Raw genomic sequence first — 25,442 nt, forward strand, 5'->3', positions numbered from 1 at the left:
TCATGTATAGCCACCACCTTATGCAATTAGCGTCGAGAGATGGCTGCTGTAGAATTTTTCTTTTTAAATTATCCGCCACCATATTTCAAAGGCATGTACCTAAAGAGTGTAGCACTGAGGTTTGCGATGTAAGATGGCGGATGACAGCTGACAAAAAGCGCGTGAGTTTGTTTGCTAAACAAGAGCGCGTGGAATTTTTCAATTTGCCGCCACCACATTTCAAAGGTATCTAGCTAAAGATGGCAGCACGGGGCTCTCTTGATTAAAGATGGCGGATGACAGCTAACAGAACTTTTCAAATTGCCCGCTACTACATGTCATAAAGAGGGCAGCACGGTGTTCTGTGGATGAAAGATGGCGGATGACAGCTGACGGAATTGCCCGCATGATAGCAGCACAGTGCTCTATTGATTAAAGATGGCGGATAACAGTTGTCAAAAAACCACGTGGCTTTGTTTGCAAGCAAGAGCACATAGAATTTTTCAAATTGCCGCCACCACATTTCAAAGGTATCTAGCTAAAGACTGAGCACTGAGGTTTGTGATGCAAGATGGCGGATGACAGCTGTCAGAAAAAAGCACATGAGCTTGTTTCCAAACAAGAGCACGTGGAATTTGCCGCCACCACATTTCAAAGGTAAGTAGCTAAAGAGGGCAGCACGGTGCTGTCTGGATTAAAGATGGCGGATGATAGCTGTCAAAAAAGCGCATGGGTTTGTTTCCAAACAAGAGAATGTAGAATTTTTCAAATTTCCGCCACCACATTTCAAAGGTATCTAGCTAAAGAGTGCAGCACTGAGGTTTGTGATGCAAGATGGCGGATGATAGCTGTCAGAAAAAAGCACGTGAGTTTGTTTAAGAGGGCAGCACGGTGCTCAAAGATGGCTGCTGTCAAAAAAGCATTTTTCAAATTATCCGCCACCACATTTCAAAGGTAAGTAGCTAAAGAGGGCGGCACTGTGCTCTATGGATTAAAGATGGCGGATGACAGCTGTCAAAAAAGCACGTGGATTTGTTTATCTCGCGCTAGTGAGGTTAAGTTGGTAGCACTAAGGTTTAGGCCCGCCAAGATGGCAGCACTGCGGATGACAGCTGATGAATTTCCAGCTACTACGATAAAGAGGGCAGCACGGTGCTCTGTAGTTTAGAGATGGCGGATGACAGCTGTCAAAAAAGCACGTGGCTGTCAAAAAAACACGTGGATTTGTTTATCTTGCGCTAGTTAGGTTAAGTTGGTACTACTGAGGTTTAGGCCTGTCAAGATGGCAGTACTGAGGTTAGCGATGCGTTGTTGTCTGTCAAAAAGCACGTGGCTGTCAAAAAACACGTGGATTTGTTTACCAATTCAAATCTCGCGCTAGTTAGGTTAAGTTGGTACTACTGAGGTTTAGGCCCGTCAAGATGGCAGCAGTAAGGTTAGCGATGCGTTGTTGTCGATGATAGCTGTCAAAAAGCACGTGGCTTTGTTTACAAATTCAAATTTCCCGCGGGTGGTGGAGGAGACCTCTGGGAGGCCTCTGGCTGTGGTGGTGGTGGAGGGGGCCCCTGGGAGGCCTCTGGCTGTGGTGGTGGTGGAGGAGGCCTCTGGGAGCCCGGTGGCGGTGGCGGCCGCCGAACTGTCCAATTATACTACTGACACTTTATTCCTAAGAATTAGATTTCGACGTGGGGCCTTCCGACTTACGTCATTGTTTACTCAAGCAACATATAAGAAAGTGTTTGGTTAATTGCGTTATACTGTAGGACCTGTACCGTATGTAGGCTACTAACTATGGTTGTCACATAGGATGCCAGGAATACGTTCTCTCCGTCTCTCAGTAATTGACATACTGTAGCCTACAACGTGAAAAATTTTCCAAAATTCTGCAAACTAACATTCAGAAAATGCACTATGATACTAGTTAACAATATATATGCGTCAAAGCCAGAATAAAAGTCATATTATGCAATATTAAACGTCCAAATATGCGCTATTAAATCCAAAATCTTCCAAATATGCATTATGCATGAATTTTCTCCGAAAAATGCCAAAACATGCAAACATGCACGAAAAAAGAACGATTATTTGGAATTGTTAAGCCATAAAACGAATATTTGCAAAGTTTGAGAAGTGTAGCTAGCTTATTTAAAAACATGCATTTGCATGGAAATCCGGGCTCTAGTGATTGGTTGTCACCCCGGCTCTGACACGAAATTCGAAAACGTGATACGACGGCTGGAACAGGGTCCATTCAGCCTCGGGACTTCGGGGGTTCGATTCCGTAGTTTCACAATTCTCCCCCAGGTAAATTCCACAGCCGCTTCCTTCTCCTTTCTTGTCTAACCCTTCAAAATTTCCCATCCCTCACAAGGCCCCTGTTGAGCACAGCGGCTGAGGACATCTGGGTGAGGTACTCGTCCTCCTTACCAGTTGTATCCCCCAACCCAAAGTCGCACGCTCAGGGACACTGACCTTAAGACAGTATAGGTGGGATTCCTCGATGAGTCGGAGGGAAAAACTAACCCTGGAGGGCAAAATTATTAAGAAAGAAAGAAAGAAAGAAAGAAAGAAAGAAAGAAAGAAAGAAAGAAAAAGAAAGAATTTAGACACATTAAAAAAATATTTTTATACCCTTTAATACTTGAGAGTTATAACTTACCTTAGTGAAGTGCTCAGTGATGCGTCCTCTCGCCTAGTCCGTCAAACACTCTTTCATTAAATTATATTATAAGGTGTGATTTTATACAATCTGATGATGTTCTTTCATGTCACTCTTTGTTTTTAATAGTATTTTTAACAGGCATGCTATAGTGTTCTATGTGTTGTTATTATTAATGTTCGACGGACTGACAAGCATGAAAGTTGCAATAATATTACTGTAAAGTGTTGAAGGTTTAAATACTCATAGTTAAAATTGCTCAAAATAATAATTGGTTTCGTTTTATCTAAACATCGACATACCGAATCTCTCTGCTGCCAAACGTCCGTATCTCATCAGTTTCATCTATGGGAGGTATCTTGCTCTCTAGAAACGTGCGTTAGAAGGGAATAAAGATCGAAAGGTGGTCATCACTGTACTTTCTTTCTTTCTTAATCTGTTTTACACTCCAGGGTCGATTTTTCCCTCGGACTCAGGGAGGGATCCCACCTCTACCGCATCAAGGGCAGTGTCTTGGAGCGTGAGACTTTGGGTCGAGGTTACAACTGAGGAGGAGGACCAGTAACTCGCCCAGGCGGCCTCATCTGCTATGCTGAACAGGGGCCTTGTGGAGAGATGGGAAGATTGGAAGGACAGGCAAGGGAGAGGGAAGGAAGGACAGTGGCCTTAAGTTAGGTACCATCCCGGTATTTGCCTGGAGGAGAAGTGGGAAAACACGGAAAATCACTGCGAGGATGGCTGAGGTCGGAATCAAACCCACCTCTATTCACTTGACCTCCCGAGGCTGAGTGGACCCCGTTCCAACCTTCGAACCACTTTTCAAATTTCGTGGCAGAGCCGGGAATGAAACCCGGGCCTCCGGGGGTGGCAGCTAATCACACTAACCACTAGAAATCCTGTAGTGAGCAATAAATAAATAAATAAATAAATAAATAAATAAATAAATAAATAAATAAATAAATAAATAAATAAATAAATAAATAAATAAATACACTACAGAGGCGGTTCTGTACATAGTTTAATTAATTTCCGTGTCCAGGACATATGAAATATGCTGACTGATGATACGTCAATTACCACTAGTCATATTGCATTGTATGGTAACACACTAAATTTGCTTCATTGTACCAGTACTTGCTTAACTTATCCATTACTTCTCCTTCGCATGTCCTTTACAGTGTTTGAATAAGCAGTAGCGTAAACAGGACCGGCCGATGGGAGGGGGTTGTAGTTACAAAATGATGGTGGAACGCAATGAAGGGTGCTTGTTCGTGTGTGGTGCGCGCATGCATGAGTGTCATTATAAAGACAGTGATACAAGAACATTATGTCGATATTTAGATTGCAGTGCACTACTAAATCTTACATTAAAATACAGAACAATCTAAAATACAACTTTCAAAGCTTCTGAGAATATAGATTCAATACATCTGTTGATTCTACAATTATGTCTCTGAATATTTATTTAGTTTATTGTCAGTTTTCTTTTTGGTTGTAAAAGTTGCGTAGGCGGGGGTGTATAACCCCCAGTAATCTCTCTTCTCCTCGCTATGCCTCTGGATTGTTTCATGTTTATACAACCGCTGATTTTCTGTACAGAGACAGTTAAGTAGGAAAAAATGTTTAATTATCTGGTATTTCCAAAATTGAGCAATCGAAACAGCCTTTCTCTTTGCCTCCAAGAAATCCTGATTTATGCAGCGTTCGCCGAGTCTCCTGCAGAACAGAATATGTGGTGGGTCTTGGATGTCTACATTCGCACTGACGACCACTTCTTACTGTAAGGAGCCCCCACTTCTGAAGATTCGTCTTGCATCTCGAAATGCCAAGTCCAAGTCAGTTAAGGCTTCTGTAAATTAAGGAAATCTACTCCAGAAGGTAGCGCTTCATTAACTTCCTTGTCTCGGATTTTCAGTCTATCCCACCACTTATTGACGTGTGATTAGTTTCTTGGGATCCTCGGAAAGCTTCAGATCTAGTGAAGAAGCTTAGCCGGTGGTGGGAAATCAGGGTGGCCGAATTGAGGGTCACCGTGGTAAGGGCTGGTAACTTATTATTTTAAGAACGCGACTTTGAAAAGTATGGTTTATATAGGACATTGGTGAAACTTTCGCTTCGATTGTTATTGTTCCGAAGTATCTGAGGAACAGCAGAGGTGAAAGAAGGTGCGGGCTGGAATGGGTCTAATTACAAGTTCGAAAGATGATTTAAAATTTCAATAAGGTTATATTTTCAAAACTTAACAATGGTGACATAGAATTTTGAGCGTACAACAAATAACACCAAGTTAAATCAGGTACACGATCAGGAAGTCCAAGATTAGAGAAGAATTTAACCAGTTTCCACCAGGGGAAATAACAAAGAAAATCAGGTACAGTGCAGCTTTACAAAGAAAGCACAAGTTAAGGGGTCTTTACAAATTCTGGGCTACGAGCCCAAATTCGTCAATCCTTGAGCTCTCAGCTCTCAACCACACAATACCAAAGGGCAGAACGCCCCTAATTACATGGAGCCCTAGCTCCCAGCAATCAAAATGTCACGCCTCCGCGAGGCACCTTGCAAATTACCAGAAAGAGCTGACCCGCTCTCAATCTTACAAGCCTATCAAAGGCCACAACAAACTCTACTTCTAACTGCCCTCAGGGCACACATACAAAGAAAGAGGGGAATCATGTACCCAACCTACAGGGCCTTCGCATGAAGGAAAAAAAAGCATCAGGTTAAGTTACTGGCCCAAAGTACAGAAAGGACTGGAGGCGTGAACTTGCACTCCTAAATACACATTTTAAAACCTAAGTGGCGCTAGGCCGATACACAGGGGCTAATCCCAAGCTAGGGAGGTGACTCGTATGAGAAAACTTTAACACGTTAAGGAAGAGAAGAAACGGTTATGAAAACGTAGTCACCTCAACTTCAAAATGAAAGGGAGCTCGAGAGGGTAAATCACCCTCTATCCCGAATTACAGTTCAAGTTATGTGAAGTTTTTACAAGGATTGAAAAGGCTTACATTTTTAAAGATATAGGTTACATATTAAAGGTTTCGAACCTTCCTCGCGATTTAAACTGCTGTTAAAAGGCCATTACCTTGTTGAAAACCTGCTGCCTGCAGAAAGAGGCGCTTCCCGCCCCCTGCTACATATCCACACACTAAGCTAAATGTTACTGAAGTGGCCCGGAGACAAGAAAATCAGCAGTTTTATACCCTCGTGGAAAATTCGAGACCTTTCAGAAATGAGTAGACACACCTGCTCAATTTTATTGGTTGTCCGCAAAAGATACATACAAATCGATAAAGAAACACCTTATTGGTGGAAAATTAATTACAGAATTTTAGGATTGGTGAAATTCTAAACAGGCGGCAGGAAAACTTAATATTGCCAACCCACAAAAGACGGAACAAAATTTAGTAAAGAGAAAACTTATGAATACAACATTTCTCCAAGAACGTTCATTCCTTTACACCAGAGTGCGTTATCATAGTGTTTGGTAGAAACATCTGTTAGAGAATGTCCACATTTCTTGATCAATGAAAAACAAAAGCAAATCAGAAACACACAGTGACATCTTCTGATAACCAGTAGAGTTAGTTCAGTTGTTAAAGTTCAGGGTTTCTCCAGTAGAGAAGTACTTTAAGGCGGAAAATTCAAAAGTGCGGCGTATAGGTGTACCGCTCGGTACAGACCTGCCCCTCTCCAAAAGTCCTCCCAAGGGGTGACACAGAAGAAACAAAAAAAATTTTCCAAATAAAAGTCCAAGTTTGTTGCTGATTATTTGAAGAAGAATTTAGAAGAGAAAATACAATTTTTTTGTCGTCGGAGGTCCCTTAAATTGTTTGATATAGATGGGTAGGACTAGTTTAAGTCCATCTTTAGAGTTTCTTTGTTGTAGTAGAATTGTGAAACCAAAAACATTAATTCATGGGGTAATATATTTCTAAGTCCACCAAAGGTTGATTTGAAGCAAAAATGTATTATTTGCAGATATAGAGTGTCCATGTAACTGTTGAAGTACATTAGCTGCCGATTAATTTTGACGGCAAGACCTGCCGCCGCTGCCTGTATCCAGTGGAGGCCGCTCGGACCCCTCAAGTACCCTAAGATACACCTCTTCCGCTACTATAACAGGGGTAGTCGTGGTGAAGCACGCCGCAGATGCGAAGTTCGTTTACAGTCCTTGAGTAGCTTGCGGTTGGTGCGCCACACATCAGCCTTGGCCGGAAGGAGGGCTCCGGTGCGCCTACACTGGTTGACCACACTGGAGTGGAGTGGGCCCGTACCCCACCTCAGTGGCGGTACGGCGCCGCACGGCTGCGGGGGCATTGAAACAGTAAGATCTCGGCGGCAGAATTTGTGTTGGACATTAATGTTTTAGGGTACTGTCTTTGTGGTGAGGCAGCGGCGTGGAAACTTTATTTTATTTTGCCACTGGTGTGGTTTAGTAGGAGACGGGAGCGTGGTAATGGCCGTACAGGAAAGACAGCAGAATGACCCGCGGGTGAGGTCTTACATTAAATATTGATTACAATAACAATTAAACCGCATTGGGGCAGAAGGCCTCTGAAAAAAACAAAATATAACCTTTATGCCGCTGTAACACATAGATGGCTAAGTTAACAAAGACCCTACAGGGGTTTAATTTGAGATATATGTAAACTAAAGATCCTCTCAGTGGCTGGATTGCTCGCTAACAATGTGACCGGCGTAAGAAAATCTAAAATAATGCACGGCCCATAAAATCTGGGGGCAAGCTTGCCTGTGGGAACAAAATTCTTGACCATAACTTGGTCTCCTACCTTTAAATTGGTGGGCCTCCGTCCACGATCATATCTTTCCCTAAACTTTTCATGAGACACTTTAAGATTGGCCTTAGCCTTCTTCCAAAGATCTTTAATATTATCTGGATCTATTGTCTGAGGTAGAATATCACTCAGAGATCAAAGGTTAGAGAGCGGCGTGTTGGGTACAAACTTGAACATCAATGAAGCAGGAGTGAATTTATGAGATTCGTGAGCCGCCGAGTTCAAAGCGAAGGCTAACCAATGCAGGGATGTGTCCCACCTAGAATGATCGTCGTGATGATAGGCAAATAGAGCCGACCTCAGATTACGATTGACCCGTTCAGCCAAAGATGGTTGAGGATAGTACGCAGAGGTTGTTACATGTGAGATGGATAAATCGAAACAGAATTTACGGAAGAGATTGGAGGCAAAAGCTTTAGAATTATCAGACACAATGTATTGACAAGGACCAAAAGAAGCGGAGATGGAATTTAAACAGGAAATAGTGGACTGAGCGGTAGCCAGCTTAGTCGGGAATAACCAGGAAAATCTCGTGTAACCATCTACACACACAAAAATAAATTTATTGGTGTTCCCCTTTGATAGGGGGAAGGGTCCTACGAAGTCGATGTAAATACGTTCCATGGGGCGCGATGCTTGATGAGAAGACAATAGACCTAGCTTAGTGGACATGGTGGGTTTACTAAGCCAACAAGATTTACAAGCCTTACCCAATTCACGGATTTCTCCGTCCATACCCTTCCAAACGAACATCTCTCTGATCTTTTCTCGAGTTTTGAAGATGCCTAAATGCCCCCCTAATGGGGTCTCATGATAGTACTTGAAGATCATGGGCACAAGAACAGCTGGAATCACAACGTTCATCTTCTTATCATGCCCCGACGGGCAACATAAAACACCATTCCTCAATACATAAGGGACGACATGTTCCCCTGAAGAAAGGGTTTCCATAATAGGAGCCAGCATTGGATCTTCCCGTTGATATTTTTCAATATCCCTAAATAACATGGGAGCATCCGTTAGAATGGCATTTACACCAGGCGATATGGACTCGGGAAGTGAAGAACTGTCTTCCTGTTCAGAGGTCTCTACATCATTGGAAAACATACGGCTTTGTCCGTCCGCTACAACATTTTCAGTACGTCTTATGTGCCTAACATCTAACTGGAAGGCAGAAATTCGGATGGCCCACCGGTCTATACGACCAGTACGACGCGGCCTAGCTAAGACCCAGCTCAAGGCTTGGTTATACGTTTCCAAGTCGAACTTGACATGTTCTAGATAGAGGCGGAACCTTTCTAGAGCAAATAAGACTGCTAAACCTTCAAGTTTATAGATGGAATACTTGGATTCTTGGGCCGATAATGTCCTAGAGGCTTAGGCGATGGGTCGCCTCCCTAGTTCAGTCTCTTGAAGAAGGACTGCAGCTACAGCCGACGACGACGTGTCGGTTTGTACGATGAATTTCTTCAAGAAATCCGGCATAGCAAGAACAGGGGCATTACAAAGAGTTAATTTCAGGTCTTCAAAGGCGGCTTGTTGAGAAGGCCCCCACTCAAATTTGACGCCTTTCCTGCGGAGCAAGTTCAAGGGCGCCGCTCTATTAGCGAAATTTGGAATAAATTTCCTGAAGAAGTTCACCATGCCTATGAACCTGGCAATACCTTTGATGTCCTTGGGAGGTTTGAAATCACGGATGGTCTGTGTTCTAGAATGATCCACTGCGACACAATATGCCCTAGGAATGACATGGAAGGTTTAGCGAAGGCAACCTTAGATAACTTCACAGTTAACCGAGCCTTACGAAGGCGATTAAGGACCTCTTTCAGATGATCTAGATGTTCTTCAAAGGTCTCTGATAATACGACGACATCATCCAGATAATGATATAGGTACTCAAATTTGATGATGGAGAAGACCTTATCTAGCTGTCTCGTAAGCACAGCTGCTCCTGTGGGGAGCTCGAATGGTACGCGGTTGTATTCGTACAAGTTCCAATCCGTGGCAAACGCTGTCAGATGTTTAGATTCTTCAGCCAGAGGTATCTGGTTATAAACCTGATTTAGGTCTAAGATGGTGAAGAACTTAGCTTTCCGAAACCACGAAAAACAAGAATGAAGGTCGGGAAGGGGCACAGATTGTAACACCACCTTCCGATTGAGAGCCCTGTAATCAATCACAGGCCTGAAGTCACCTTGGGGTTTCGGGACTAGAAAAATAGGCGAAGAATATGCCGACTTAGAGGGGCGAATAATACCATCTTTCAACATCTGATCTATGATTTCCTTCAAAGCCTTCATTTTAGGTGGAGACAGCCTATAAGGTGGAAATCGGACAGGAATCGAATCCGTCACCTCGATCTTGTATTCGATAAGGTCAGTAACACCAAGAGTATCGGAGAAAACATCCGGAAACGACTGACACAACTTACGAATACTGTCAGCCTGCTGCTCAGGTAGATGTCTAAGGTCTAACAACATATCCTGCGTAGGCGAAACAGATAAACATGATACAGAATTACATTTTAACAAGGGGATTTTGGAATTACTAGCGAATTTGAACGTGCACGTCTTGCTCTGAAGGTCGAGCACTAGACGGGAATGAGACATGAAATCCGCTCCCAATATAATGGGGCAAGACAAGTGTTTAGCCACAAACAGTTTAATTTTCCAAATAAATTTAGCAATTCTAATTTCGGCGTATAGAAAACCTAAAATTTCTAACGAGGAATTGTTAGCCGAAATGCATTGAACCGAAGACGAACAAAAATCAGGAAGTTAACAAACAGATTTTAATTTAGGGTACCACTCGGCCGAAATAATGGAACAAACACTGCCTGAGTCTAAAAGAGCAGTTACAGGCTCATTATTCAATTCAATTTTGAGAAATGGCATAGGAGCGGGGGAATCCTCCGCAATCCTAAGACATTCGTTAGGGCATTCAAATGTGGGGTTGGAAGACTTCCTACCATGTTCTGAGCCTGAGATTTCGGCTGGTATACTTGGGGCTGAGCCTCGAGGAGGTGGGTACGCCGACTCAGCCAAGGCCGCTAGTCACTTTTGATTATTGATGGAAGTTGCACCCGAAGTTGAGCAGGAGGGAGTGCTATTAGAATTCGGGCAATTCTTGGCAATATGGGAAAAAGCGCCGCATTTAAAACAGCCTCGAGTTGACCCTGCTCCATTCTTTGCCCCGTTGGATTTGATCAAAGGGCACTTGTTGCGGAGATGGTCCGCAAATCCACACGCATAACATTTGCGGGTTACGATGGTTCGGCGAGGTGGAGGCCGAAGATTACCAGCAAATGGAGGGGACTCTTTCGCGACACGTAATGTGTTCGCATATCTAACTCCCTCAGCTGAGACGGCCATAGCTTCTAATTCGGCAAAGGTTTGCGGACGCGACGCAAAACACAAGTATGACCTATAAGATGGTGCAATTCCTTCCACAATAGCCCGTACAATTTGATCTTCAGGGAAGTGAAGAGCAAACACCCTAGTATAGAATTTAATATCTTGGATGAAGTCGGCAATGTTTTCATCCAGACGTTGTACACGGTAATAGTACTTCTGTATTAGAGATGACCTTGCCCTAGCCGGAATGAAGTTTGTTAATAAATGGGCGTGGAAGTCTTCTATAGATGATTGGTCAGCAATGGCTCTTACTATTTTGTCAGATAGAACACCAATTGAATAGGGATAAATGATCTGCAAAATTTGACACGGAGAAAGAGAAAAAACAAGAGCATGATCCTGAAACTCAACGAAAAGTCTTAGAAAGGCAATGACCTCACTGGTGGAATTGACGGAGAACTTGGAAATACCTCTGAGCAACATTGCTAAAGGATGTGGAAAACTGCTGAAGCCAGGTGACATAGTAGGTAGAGGCCTAAGTGGCGGAGAAGCAGATTCAGAAGGTGCATTATTCAACGAGGTACGACGATCAGATTCATTGTCTAATGGGGCAGAGGTTTGTTGAGCTCCTACAGATTTCCTAATTTCTTCTCCTTCAGCAGACTCTTCCTCGCTAACTACGTCTACCAGAGTGGGTTGGTCGGTTTTGGGGGGTACTGCTCCGGTTAACAATAGGCTAACCTTACTGGACAGTTTAGAAAGGTTTTCGAGAAGAGCACTAGCCTCCTTCTTTTGAATGTCATTCAACTTTAGAGACAATAGATCGTTAACTCTATTGGAAAAATGGTACAATCTAGCTTGTACACGTTTAAGTTGATTTGGGGATGGATCCCCTCCTTCAAAAATACGAACTACGGATGCTAGCTCAGTGGTATTGTCAGTGATCGTGGAGAGAGAGTCGTCAATCTCTTTCTCTCCCAAAGTTGGGGTGGTAATCGGCAAATCAAGAGAATCTTTAAGCTTAGAGGTATCGGCCGCAACCGTGCCTCCAGATTGAACATTTCTAATAGTTAATTCATAGATCAATTCCTCCTTTCGCAAATAGCCTGGATGGAGGACATCGCGAGGGCCGGACATGAGGACGGAACTTTATAAATAAAAATAAATAAAAAAATTCCAGCGACTGAGAAAATTGTTAGAGTTCGAATCAAAAGCAATGTTTAGGTGTCAAAAGGGTTAAATTGAGACCCATTCAACTATGCTCTGCTACCACTTGTTTCGAGGTATCTGTGGAACAGCAGAGGTGAAAGAAGGTGTGGGCTGGAATGGGTCTAACTACAAGTTCGAAAGATGAATTAAAATTTCAACAAAGGTTATATTTTCAAAACTTAACAATGGTGACATAGAATTTTGAGCGTACAACAAATAACACCAAGTTAAATCAGGTACACGATCAAGAAGTCCAAGATTAGAGAAAAATTTAACCAGTTTCAACTAGGGGAAATAACAAAGAAAATCAGGTACAGTGCAGCTTTACAAAGAGCACAAGTTAAGGGGTCTTTACAAATTCTGGGCTACAAGCCCAAATTCGTCAATCCTTGAGCTCCCAGCTCACAACCTCAAAATACCAAAGGGCAGAACGCCCCTAATTACATGGAGCCCTAGCTCCCAGCAATCAAAATGTCACGCCTCCGCGAGGCACCTTGCAAAATACCAGAAAGAACTGACCCGCTCTCAATCTTACAAGCCTATCAAAGGCCACAACAAACTCTACTTCTAACTGCCCTCAAGGCACACTTACAAAGAAAGAGGGGTATCATGTACCCAACCTACGGGGCCTTCGCATGTAGGAAAAAAAAAAGCATCAGGTTAAGTTACTGGCCCAAAGTACAGAAAGGACTGGAGGCGTGAACTTGCACTCCTAAATACACATTTTAAAACCTAAGTGGCGCTAGGCCGATACACAGGGGCTAATCCCAAGCTAGGGAGGTGACTCGTATGAGAAAACTTTAACACATTAAGGAAGAGAAGAAACGGTTATGAAAACGTAGTCACCTCAACTTCAAAATGAAAGGGAGCTCGAGAGGGTAAATCACCCTCTATCCCCGAATTACAGTTCAAGTTATGTGAAGTTTTTAAGGAGTGAAAAGCCTTACATTTTTAAAGATATAGGTTACATATTAAAGGTTTCGAACCTTCCCCGCGAGTTAAACTGCTGAGCTAGCAAGAAATAAAGATGTTAAAAGGCCATTACCTGGTTGAAGAGCTGCTGCCTGAAGAAAGAGGCGCTTCCCGTCCCCTGCTACACATCAACACACTAAGCTAGATGTTACTGAAGTGGCCCGGAGACAAGAAAATCAGCAGTTTTATACCCTCGTGGAAAATTCGAGACCTTTCAGGAATGAGTAGACACACCCATTCAATTTTTATTGGTTGACCGCAAAAGTTACATACAAATCGATAAAGAAACACCTTATTGGTGGAAAATTAATTACAGAATTTTAGGATTGGTGAAATTCTAAACAGGCGGCAGGAAAACTTAATATTGCCAACCCACAAAAGACAGAACAAAATTTTGTAAAGAGAAAACTTATGAATACAACATTTCTCCAAGAAGGTTCATTCCTTTACACCAGAGTGCGTTATCATAGTTTTTGGTAGAGACATCTGTTAGAGAATTTCCACACTTCTTGATCAATGAAAAACAAAAGCAAATCAAAAACACACAGTGACATCTTCTGATAACCAGTAGAGTTAGTTCAGTTGTTAAAGTTCAGGGTTTCTCCAGTAGAGAAGTACTTTAAGGCGGAAAATTCAAAAGTGCGGCGTATAGGTGTACCGCCCGGTTGGTTGGTTGGTTGGTTGGTTGGTTGGTTGGTTGGTTGGTTGGTTGGTTGGTTGGTTGGTTGGTTGGTTGGTTGGTTGGTTGGTTGGTTGGTTGGTTGGTTGGTTGGTTGGTTGGTCGGTCGGTCGGTCGGTCGGTCGGTCGGTCGGTCGGTCGGTCGGTCGGTCAGTCGGTCGGTCGGTCGGTCGGTCGGTCGGTCGGTCGGTCAGTCGGTCGGTCGGTCGGTCGGTCGGTCGGTCGGTCGGTCGGTCGGTCGGTCGGTCGGTCGGTCGGTCGGTCGGTTGTTTGAAGAGTACTGTGTAACGTATGAAAACGTACAAAGTCAGATAGGCGGCCACGGCCACTTCCTTCCCATTCCTAGGTCTTTTCTATTCCATCGTCGCCATAAGACATATCTGTGTCGGTGCGACGTAAAGCAAATAGCAAAAAAAAAGTCAGATAGTCTGATTATTATTAGTCATAGTAAATCATGAGTGTAAGTTATTTTGTGAAGTGAACGGTATTTTTCATACGCGTCTAACACGCATTTCAATCGAAAATAAACGAAACAAAATGCTGAAGACTATATCAAGACATCATGAGACAATTATTACTCCTCCATGTATTATCCCTGTGTTTGAGTTTTTTCTTTTACAATTGGCTTTACGTCGCATCGAGTCAGATAGTTCTTATGGTGACGATGGGACAGGAAAGGGCTAGTAGTGGGAAGGAAATGGCCGTGGCCTTAATTAAGGTACAGTCCCAGCATTTGCATGGTATGAAAGTCGGAAACCATAGAAAACCATCATCAGGGCTGCCGACAGTTTGGTACGAACCGTGCATGAGTAATAGATATAGCAAGTGATTCAATATTCGAATCACACTGATGCCACAATTTCGCATGGCGTACTTTTCATCCACGGGATGTATGGAAATATAGGCTACAATATGAAGTAATTATATAAGAAAAATGCTTTTATTGTTCAATTCTGTATGAAAAATGTTCCGTGTGAGACAATTTTCATTAAATAACCAGAAGAAAATGTCTATTGATTAACATATGAATAATTTAAAATAGAAACAGTGGTTTTTCATGTGATAACTCTGTTTGGACAGGAGGACTTAATTCTACATAGCTTCAGCTATCAAAACCAAGCGCGCCATTCTGTCCTTAGGTTAAATTCACCTGCGTTCTTTTTAACTTTTCCAGCAAAAGGTGTGAAAATTCAGTCCAGTGTCATTGTTGCTATTACGTCGCTAACATTTTTACACGTGTCTTTACAGATAGTCAAACGGTCTCCTCAATGGCCCGGTGCTGGTGGTGGTTTGGGAGGACGGGCAGATTTTGGATTTGGCTTCAATTCTGGAGTTGGCGGAAATGCTGGAACTGGAGCAGATGGCAATGGTGATGGTAGGGGAGAAGCTGGAGGAAAAGTTGGTGCTGACTTTGGCTTCGGTATAGACACCAGTGCTGGTGTAGGTGGAGGTGCAGGAGGAAGTCCTGGGTACGGACGTCGTTAGAATAAGATAAAATACCGGATGGTGCCCATAACAGAGATGTAAATACACTCTTCTAAGGAAGTAAAATAATATTCAGAAACCAGAGTTTTGGAACTTTATTTTGTACAGTAGAAGATCTTTTATTTTTTCAAAGAAAATATTTCCCAAACCTTTTAACGTTTATAGAATGTTTAATAAGTGAAATGTACTGATTATTCCACGCTAATATGGTACAAGTGATCTATTTGTATACGAATGCTTCCCATGGCCTAGAGGTGACATTGTAGCTTCAAGAAGATGAAAGATGACGTAGTTAAATATAGTCACAGTGTCAAGAATTGAAGTTTCTACTGAGGATTAAGATATTCTTTACATAAAACATAGTCATTACAAATAGGAGTACATTTCTCTAACAGAACAAGAATTTTATGATGACGCATTGTATCTTTCCGAACTTTGTAGAGTTATCGACGCGAGCAAGTGGGCAAGCATTTAAGCAATATTACAGTTTTACATGGCTCCTTACCCATTAAAGCCCAAACTACTTTACCGCTTCCCGGCTCTGCCATGAAATTTGAAGAGTGGTACGAGGGCTGGAACGGAGTCCACTTAGCCTCGGGAGGTCAACTGAGTAGATGTCGATTTCCACCTCAGCCATCCTGGAAGTGGTTCTCCGCGGTTTCCCACTTCTCCTCCAGGCAAATGCCGGGATGGTACCTAACTTAAGGCCGCGGCCGCTTCCTTCCCTCTTCCTTGTCTATCCTTTCCAACCTTCCCATCCCCCCGCAAGGCCCCTGTTCAGCATAGCAGGTGAGGCCGCATGGGCGAGGTACTGGTCATCCTCCCCAGTTGTATCACCTGACCCAGGGTAAATTTCTCTAACATAAAAAGAACTTTATGAACATGCATTGTATCTTTCCAAACTTTGTAGAGTTATCTAAGCGAGCAACTAAGCACGCATTTAACCAATATTACAGTTTTACATGGCTCTTTACCCATTAAAGCCCAACTAGAAAGATCTTTTGCCCCTACTTGCACCATATGTGAGAAACCTGCGTGTATTTTGTAAATGGCGGAAGTGTAAAAAGTGTTGAATGTGAGGAAAGGAACGTAAAGGATGACACAAACACCCAGTCCCCAGGCCATGGATATTAATCATTTACAATTAAAAACCTCTGACCCGGCCGGGAATCGAACCCGGAGCCGCCGGGTAGCAGGCGGACGCGTTGCCCCCGACACCGCGGGGCAGGATTAGTTATGCACCTAGTTCGGATTATATGGACAATACGCAAATACTAAAGATACTCACTTGCTCCTCGTTCTGTTGCATGCTTATAATATAAGCATATATCTAAACAGCTTCAATCTAATATTCATCATTTCAAGATGTATTTTGCTGCTATTCCTACTTCAAGACTTTTCACTTTTCCGGGATACCTTACGAGAAACAAAATGCATTTCTCTAAATACATACATAATTTCGGTGCGAGGTAAAGCAAAAATAATAATAATAATAATAATAATAATAATAATAATAATAATAATAATAATAATAATTCTGTATCAATTTCGGTCAATAACAAATTATCCCGTTTGAGGATATTATAATTCATATGAGGAAGAATAGATTATTCTGTTGCCATTAATGCTTTCACGGCCCGTACTTCTGGACATGATACTGTATAGGCTTTTGGGTTTATGCCGTATCAAGAAAATAAGGTGAAATTCTTAACGTTTCGCAGAGAACTGTGCTCTGCGTCCTCAGAAGAAATCTCCACTGTCCACGAGAAAGGCTTCCTAAACAATGACACTTCTGAATTTGAACGTTGTAATAGAAGTGGAAGTGGTACGTTCATTGACCACCAGATGGCCCCCAGGACGTGGCACAGCGCTAGCATTCGAATCGGAAGCTGACCGAACTATAACAATCATACTAAGCGATTCACATAACGTGTTTGCTTAACATATGGCATTGACAGGTGTACGATATAGACACATGCCTGGAATGAAACATCTGGCGACGAGAAACGTACGAAATTGGAAAACACCGAGGCGAAATAACAATAGTGAAGGGACAGGGAAGGGGACTACCTACGTAAATTCTTAATGGCTGTCAACCAGGTATTACTTAATTGATAGCCGGTGTCCTGTTGAAATTGTTAGGATTGCTACGTATTTCCAAAGCTTCCCGTATAATTCTGGACCGGTAGTGTCTACTGTAGTGTGGGTAAGAGCTCGATCATCTTGGAACATGATATCATGACCCCACGATGATAGGTGTCGGTGAGAAATCGGTACAAGTCACTGCAGGTAGAACAACCGAGGGAAGATGAGGAACAGCGAACTGTTGCCGGGAAGTGTGGAAGTAGGAGAAAGGGAAGAGGCAGGAAAGGGAAATGTGGAGTAGTAGATAGAAAAAGACAGGTGGAACAGGGTCATGAGATATGGAAAAGGGAGGAGGAAGTAGCTTTTGCAGCTGTCAGGAAGGATAGGGCTGACCAGGAGGGGAGGGAATCAAATGAGGTGGGTAGGTCTGAGGCTCTGGTCATGGGGGATTCCATCGTTAGACATGTCGGGAAAGTGTGTAGAGGAAAGGATACCAGGGTAGAGTGTTATCCGGGAATTAGGTTAAGGCAGATGTTGAGGAAAGTAGAATAGAAGGAGGAGGGAAAGGAGAAGGTTGTAGTGTTTCACGTTGCTACTAACAACGTAAGACAAGCAGGTGTAAGTACCAACATAGTTGGGGATATGTGGGACCTGGTAAATGCAGCACGGGTGAAGTTTAAGGAAGCGGAGATTGTTATCAGTGGAATACTGTGTAGGAGGGATACTGACTGGAAGGTGTTTGGGGATTTAAATGAGACAATGGAGCGGGTATGTGGGAAACTGGGAGTGAGATTTCTAGATCCTAATGGGTGGGTCGGAGGTAGGGATCTACGCTCAGATGGCCTTCACATAATCCGCAGTGATACACATAAGTTAGGAAAATTGTTTAGAAGGGTTATATGGAGATACGTTCAGGGAAACAGGGTGCCTAGGTAGCGGTGTTAAGGGAACAGGGGACTGGAAATCAAGTGGGGATGATATAAAAATGTTAGTGCAGAACTGTAGAAGTATTGTAAAGAAAGGAATAGAATTAGGTAATTTAATAGATATATACTTACCAGATATTATAATAGGAATTGAATCATGGCTGAGAAATGATATAACGAATGCAGAAATTTTCTCACGGAACTGGAGAGTGTATCGTGGAGAAAGGATAGGAATGGTGGGAGGGGGAGTATTCATTCTGGTGAAAGAAGAATTTGTAAGCTACAAAAAATTTAAAGATGGCAAACACGAAATTCTAGGGGTAAGGCTCATCTCTAAAGATAATGGGCAACTTGATGTCTTTGGAGTGTACGGACCAGGAAAGGGTAACGCAGATGCTGATTCAGAATTATTTGATAAGATGAAATGAAATGGCCGCATAGCTTTTAGGCCGGGAGTGTCCGAGGACATGTTCAGCTCGCCAGGTGCAGGTCTTTTGATTTGAACCCGTAGGCGACCTGCGCGTCGTGATGAGGATGAAATGATGATGAAGACGACACATACACCCAGCCCCCATGACAGCGAAATTAACCAATGATGGTTAAAATTCCCGACCCTGCCGGGAATCGAACCCGGGACCCCTGTGACCAAAGGCCAGTGCGCTAACCATTTAGCCATGGAGCTGGACATTTGATAAGATAATCAGCTATGTGGGAAACGATAAGGAAAGGAACGTGATTGTAGCGGGTGATCTCAATTTACCAAATGTCAATTGAGAAGGTAATGCGAACGACAGGAAGCATGACCAACAAATGGCAAATAAGTTAATATAGGCAGGCCACCTGATTCAGAAAGTGATGGAACCAGCTAGAGGGAAGAATATTCTCGATGTGGTGTTGGTAAAACCAGACGAGCTCTATAGAGAAACCGAATTAATAAATGGTATTAGTGATCACGAAGCTGTTTTTGTGGCAATTAAAAATAAACGTGAAAGGAAGATATTAAAATTAGGACTATTAGGCAGTACCATATGGCTGATAAAACAGGCATGAAGTAGTTTTTAATAAGTAACTATGAACGGTGGAAAACGGTAAATAAAAAGGTAAACAGACTTTGGGATGGGTTTAAAGTAATTGTTGAGGAATGTGAAAATAGGTTTGTGCCATTAAAGGTGGTAAGGAATGGTAAAAATCCACTATATTATAACAGAGAAGTAAAGAGACTAAGAAGGAGGTGCAGGTTGGAAAGAAATAGAGTTCGAAATGGCTGTGGAAGTAAAGAGAAATTGAAGGAACTTACTAGGAAATTGAATCTAGCAAAGAAGTCAGCTAAGGATAACATGATGGCAAGCATAATTGGCAGCCATACAAATTTTAGTGAAAAATGGAAGAGTATGTATAAGTACTTTAAGGCAGAAACAGGTTCCAAGCAGGGCATTCCAGGAATCATTAATGAACAAGGGGAGTGTGTATGCGAGGATCTTCAAAAGGCAAAATTATTCAGTCAGCAGTGTGTAAAGACTGTTGGTTACAAGGATAATGTCCAGATAGAGGAGGTGACTAATACTAAGGAAGTATTAAGATTTACCTATGACAGCAATGACATTTACAGTAAGATACAAAATTTGGAATCTAGAAAAGCAGCTGGAATTTAAAAGGTTTCGGGGGATATACTAAAGACAATGGGTTGGGATATAGTACCATATATGAAGTACTTGTTTGATTATTGTTTGCATGAAGGAACTTTACCAAATGAATGGAGAGTTGCTATAGTAGCCCCTTTATATACAGGAAAGGGTAATAGACATAAATCTAAATTTACAGGCCCGTCAGTTTGGCATGCATTGCATGTAACTTAAGCTTTGGGAAATCATTCCTTCTGATTATATAAGACGTGTTTGCGAAATTAATATTTTGTTTGATAAAAGGCAGTTTGAGTTTAGGAAAAGTTATTCCATTGAAGCCCAACTTGTAGGATTCCAGGAAAATATAGCAGATATCGTGTATCCTGGAGGTCAATTGGACTGTATCGCGATTGACCTGTCTAAGGCATATGACACGGTAGATCATGAGAGACTACTGGCAAAAGTGAGTGCAATTGGACTTGACAAAAGGGTGACTGAATGGGTGACTCTGTTTCTAGAAAGTAGAACTCAGAGAGTTAGAGTAGGTGAATCTTTATCTGTCCATGTAATAATTAAGAGGGGAATTCCTTAAGGCAGTACTATTGGACATTTATGTTTTCTTATATATATAAATGATATGTGTAAAGAAGTGGAAGCAGAGATAAGGCTTTTTGCAGATGATGTTATTCTGTATAGAGTAATAAATAATATACAAGATTGTGGGCAACTGCAAAAGGATCTCGACAATGTTGTGAGATGGACAGTAGGCAATGGTATGATGATAAACGGGGATAAAAGTCAGGTTGTGAGTTTCACAAGTAGGAAAAGTCCTCTCAGTTTTAATTACTGCGTTGATGGGGTGAAAGTTCCTTTTGGGGACCATTGTAAATACCTAGGTATTAATATAAGGAAAGATCTTCATTGGGATAATCACATAAATATGATTGTAAATAAAGGGTACAGATATCTGCACATGGTTATGAGGGTATTTAGGCGTTGTAGTAAGGATGTAAAGGAGAGAGCATATTTGTCCCTGGTGAGGCCCCAACTGGAGTATGGTTCCAGTGTATGGGACCCTCACCAGGATTACTTGATTCAGGAACTGGAAAAAAATCCAAAGAAAAGCAGCTCGATTTGTTCTGGGCGATTTCCGACAAAAGAGTAGCGTTACAAAAATGTTGCAAAGTTTGGGCTGGGAAGACTTGGGAGAAAGGAGATGAGCTGCTCGACTAAGTGGTATGTTCCGAGCTGTCAGTGCAGAGATGGCGTGGGAGGACATTAGTAGACGAATAAGTTTGAGTGGTGTCTTTAAAAGTAGAAAAGATTACAATATGAGGATAAAGTTGGAATTCAAGAGGACAAATTGGGGCAAATATTCGTTTATAGGAAGGGGAGTTAGGGATTGGAATAACTTACCAAGGGAGATGTTCAATAGTTTTCCAATTTCTTTGCAATTATTTAAGAAAAGGCTAGGAAAACAACAGATAGGGAATCTGCCACCTGGGCGACTGCCCTAAATGCAGATCAGTAGTGATTGATTGATAGACCGGGCTCAGCTATCGCCGATTTGTCTGGTTGGTTGAGACGAAAATTACGTTCATGTTCTTTGATACGGGTACCAATGGACCGACATGTTTGGCCGATGTATATCTTACCGCACGTACAGGGAATTTCGTATACCCCAGGATGTAAAATTGGGGACAATTTGTCCTTAATTTTACTCAGACTGTGAGCAATTTTAGCGGCGGTGCCAAGCACGGTTTTTATATTGTGTTTGTGGAGGACCTTGACAATTCGATCTGTGGTGTTGTGTATGTAAGGCATGTAGGCATTTCCCTTCACTTCTTCCTTCTGTGAGCTTTGCCTGAGCGTTTTTTTTTGGGATGTAGGGCTCTATGAATCTGCAAATCGCTGTAAGCATTATCTTTGATCGCGACTTTGAGCGTGTCCATCTCCACCTGGATATGTGATGGCTCACAAATTCGTCTCGCCCTCTTGGCGAGTGTCGTGAGAATGCCTTGTTTTTGTGCTGGATGGTGGTGAGAATCTGCATGAAGATAGCGATTTGTGTGGGTAGGCTTACGATAGGCGGTATATCCTAAGGAGCCGTATGGTTGCTTTCTTACTAGACCATCCAAGAAAGGAAGGCATCCGCCCGACTCCATCTCCATAGTGAATTTTATTGACGGATGTTTCTGATTTAGGTGGCTTAGAAATAGATGAAGTTTCTCAGGACCTTCTGTCCAGCCCACAAATGCATCATCAACATACCTCCACCGTATCATAGGCTTGACGTGCGCCGAAGTAAGAGCTTCTTCCTCAAAATGCTCCGTAAAGCAATTAGCCACTACGGGCGAAAGTGGACTTCCCATAGCCATTCCATCCGCCTGTTCGTAAAAATTCCCACCCCACAAGAAATAGATGGACATCATGCAACCGTGAAATAGCTTAGTAATGTCCTCAGGGAACAGGTGTTCAATGAGAGACATTCAATCGGCGCTTTAGTGAACAAGCTGTCAACTATAACCCTTCAACCTAATGCACTTTTGGTGAGTTTCGATGTAGAGTCCTTGTTCACTAAAGTGCCGATTGACTTCCAGCATTGCTGAGGGAATCGAACCCACCTCTACTCAGTTGATCTCCTGAGGGATAAGTGGACCCCGTTCCAGCCCTCGTACAACATTTCAAATTTCATGACAGAGCCAGGAATCGAACGCGGGCCTCCGGGGGTGGCAGCTAATCACACTAACCACTACACCACAGAGGCGGACTGGTTTATCATTTAATCTTCATATTACACACATGTACAGTTTACGGGGATCCAGGTAGAAGAGCTCTAGCTCAGAAGATAGAGCTCAAATGGGAGGTTCAATCACAGATCGTTACGGTGCCATTTAAAGTGCTCATATTAGTCAGGATCGTGTAGATAGATCCACTGGCGTATGAAAGTACTCGCGTGGAAAATATTTCGGTACCTCGGCATGTCTGAAAACCGTTAAGTAGTTTTTGGGACGTACAACATTATAAAATATTATTACTGTTCCGGGATTTATCGTGGACCGCAGAGGTGAAAGAAGGTGCCGGGATGAATGGGCCTAACTACAATGTCAAGAAAATAATTTAAAACTTAAACTGAAGGTTATATTTCCTTAAATTCAACCTTAGCAAAATTTTGATAAAAAGAAACGTCAGGTACAATGACAAATTTTAGACATGACAAGAAAATTCAAAATTTAGTGATAATTTAACAATCTGGGCATCAAGCCCCTAGCTCAAATTTACAAAAGAGTACAAATTTACTCAAGGGCAGAATTCCCTCGATACATGGAGCACTCGCTCCCAACTTACAATATCAGGCCTCCCAGAAGGCACTTTCAAAACTCTTGAAAAGAGCTACGTGCTCTCACATCAAGGCACAGCTTACAAATTTGAAACAGGGGTATCTAGTACCCAATCTATTGAGCCTTTGCGGAAAAGAACATGTTAAGTAAATGGCCAGAAATACAACCTAAATGGAGGCATGTACTTGCACACCTAGATATAAACACTAAAAACCTAAGGGGCACTAGGCAAAAGAAACAGGGGCTATTCCCAAACTATGGAGGTGACTCGTATAGGAGTAAATTAAGACATTACGAAAGGGAAGAAAACCAGTTACAAAACGTAGTCACCTCAAACCAATATGAAGGGGAGCTCGAGAGGGTACATCACTCTCTATCCCCGATTTACCGTTAAAGATTTTATGAAGTTTTTACATTAGCCGGCAGAAGTGACATCTGTAGGAAAACTAGGTTACATAGTTCGGGCCTTTCCCTCAGGTTAAACTGCCGAGCTAGCAAGGAATAAAGATGTTATGTGGCCATTACCTTGTCGGTGTACTGCTGCCTGATGAAAGAGGCGCTTCCCGCCTCCTGCTTGACACACACTCTAGGTTAGGTGACGATCAATTGGCCTAGTGGCGTGAAAATGCGCAGTTTATAAACCCTCGGAGAAAGTTCGAGACCTTTCACGAATAAACCAGCCTCACCCTCTCAATTTATTGGTGGATTTAAAAGTTACACTCAAAATCGAAGAAGAAGGCAGTGATAGGTCGAAAATTAATTACAGAAATTTGGGATTGGCTAGATTCAAAACTGGCGGAAAGAAAAGATAAATATTGCCAACCCAAAAATAAATGAGCATCAATTAGTAAAAAAAACTTATGAATACAAAATTTCTTTAAATCCAAAGTTCTTTCACTTCGCACCAGGGTGCATGATCGTAGTTTTTAGCAGTGACATCTATGGAAGAATGTCCAAACTTCTTGATGAGTGTTTAACAAAACATGTATTAATTCACACAGTACAGGAAACTTCAAAATAACAAAATTCCATCAGATATTAGTGGTGACATCTTGTGAGCAAAGTCTGAAGTAGGTCTAGTTTCAAGTTCACGGTTTCTCCAGTCGAGGAGTTCTTTTAGGCGCTAGATTTAAATGCGTGGCATTGGGGTGTACGTCCCAGTACATACCTCCCCCATCAAATGTCTTTCCTAGTGGTGACACAGAGAATTTTAAAAAATATTTCCATTTGAAGAAAATTTTCAAGGTTTTTTTTTTTTGAAGTAGATAGGTAGAAGGAAGTTTAACTCCAGCTTTAGAGTGTCTTTGTTGTAGTAGAATATGAAATACATGTTGATAAATTTGACGGCAAGAACTGCCGCCGCTGCCGATATCCAGTTGAGGTCGTGCGGATCCCTCAAGTACCCTCAGATACACCTCTCCCGCTACTATGAGAGGGGTAGTCGTGGTGAAGGACACCGCAGATTAGAAGTATATCTACTGTCCCCAGCTGATTTGGCGGTAGGGGCGCCGCCCTTCAGCCTTTGCCGGGAGATGGACTCCGGCGCCCCGTGCACTAGGATTCTTCACGAGAGTGGAGTGGGCCCGTACCCCACTACTGTGGTAGTACGGCGGCGAACGGCTGCGGGGGCTCTGAAACAGTAAGATCTCGGTGACATAAAGGTGTTGTTGTAGACTTGAGATTAGGGGGTACGATCTTTATTGGTGATGCTTAGGGCGGGGCGGCGTGGAAGATGTTTTACAGCCAATAGTGTGGATATGCAGGAGACGGGGGCTTTGTAATGGCCACTCAGGAATGGACAGCAGGAAAACCAGAAGGAAAGATCGTACATACAGTTTATATATATACATAACAAAATAAAAAATATTGGGGCAGAAAGCCTCCCAAAATATATAACCTTCAAACTGCTGCTAAACGTTGATGGCTAAGTTAACAATGACATTAGACAGGTTTCACCTGAGATAGGTGAACACTAAATATCCTCTCCGTGTTTGGATTGCTCACTAATATTGTAACAGGAGTCAGAAAATTCAATATGATGCACGGCTCATGAAATCTGGAGGCAAGCTTGCCCGCTGGAACAAAATTCCTAACCATGACTTGATCTCCTACTTTTAAATTGGTGGGCCTCCGTCTACGATCATATCTTTCCCTAACCTTTTCATGAGAAACTTCAAGATTGGCCTTAGCCTTCTTCCATAGATCTCTAATATTATCGGGATCTATTGTCTCTGGTAGAATATCATTAAGGGACCAAAGGTTAGAGAGCGGCGTGTTAGGCAGCAATTTAAACATCAGAGAAGCACGAGTAAACTTATGGGACTCATGAACTT

General features: G+C 42.5%; 1 protein-coding gene across 1 annotated transcript in view; it reads left to right on the forward strand.

Annotated features, from left to right (window-relative positions):
• LOC136874360 (serine proteinase stubble) overlaps positions 1 to 25,442 on the forward strand; it is a 341,753-nt gene that overhangs the window by 17,102 nt on the left and 299,209 nt on the right. The window contains exon 3 of the mRNA XM_068227769.1: positions 14,899 to 15,119. Coding sequence (XP_068083870.1) covers positions 14,899 to 15,119 — 221 coding nt within the window. The remainder of the gene's footprint in view (positions 1 to 14,898; positions 15,120 to 25,442) is intronic.

The sequence above is a fragment of the Anabrus simplex genome, chromosome 5, assembly GCF_040414725.1.
Source record: "Anabrus simplex isolate iqAnaSimp1 chromosome 5, ASM4041472v1, whole genome shotgun sequence".
In the NCBI taxonomy this organism is placed as follows: domain Eukaryota; kingdom Metazoa; phylum Arthropoda; class Insecta; order Orthoptera; family Tettigoniidae; genus Anabrus; species Anabrus simplex.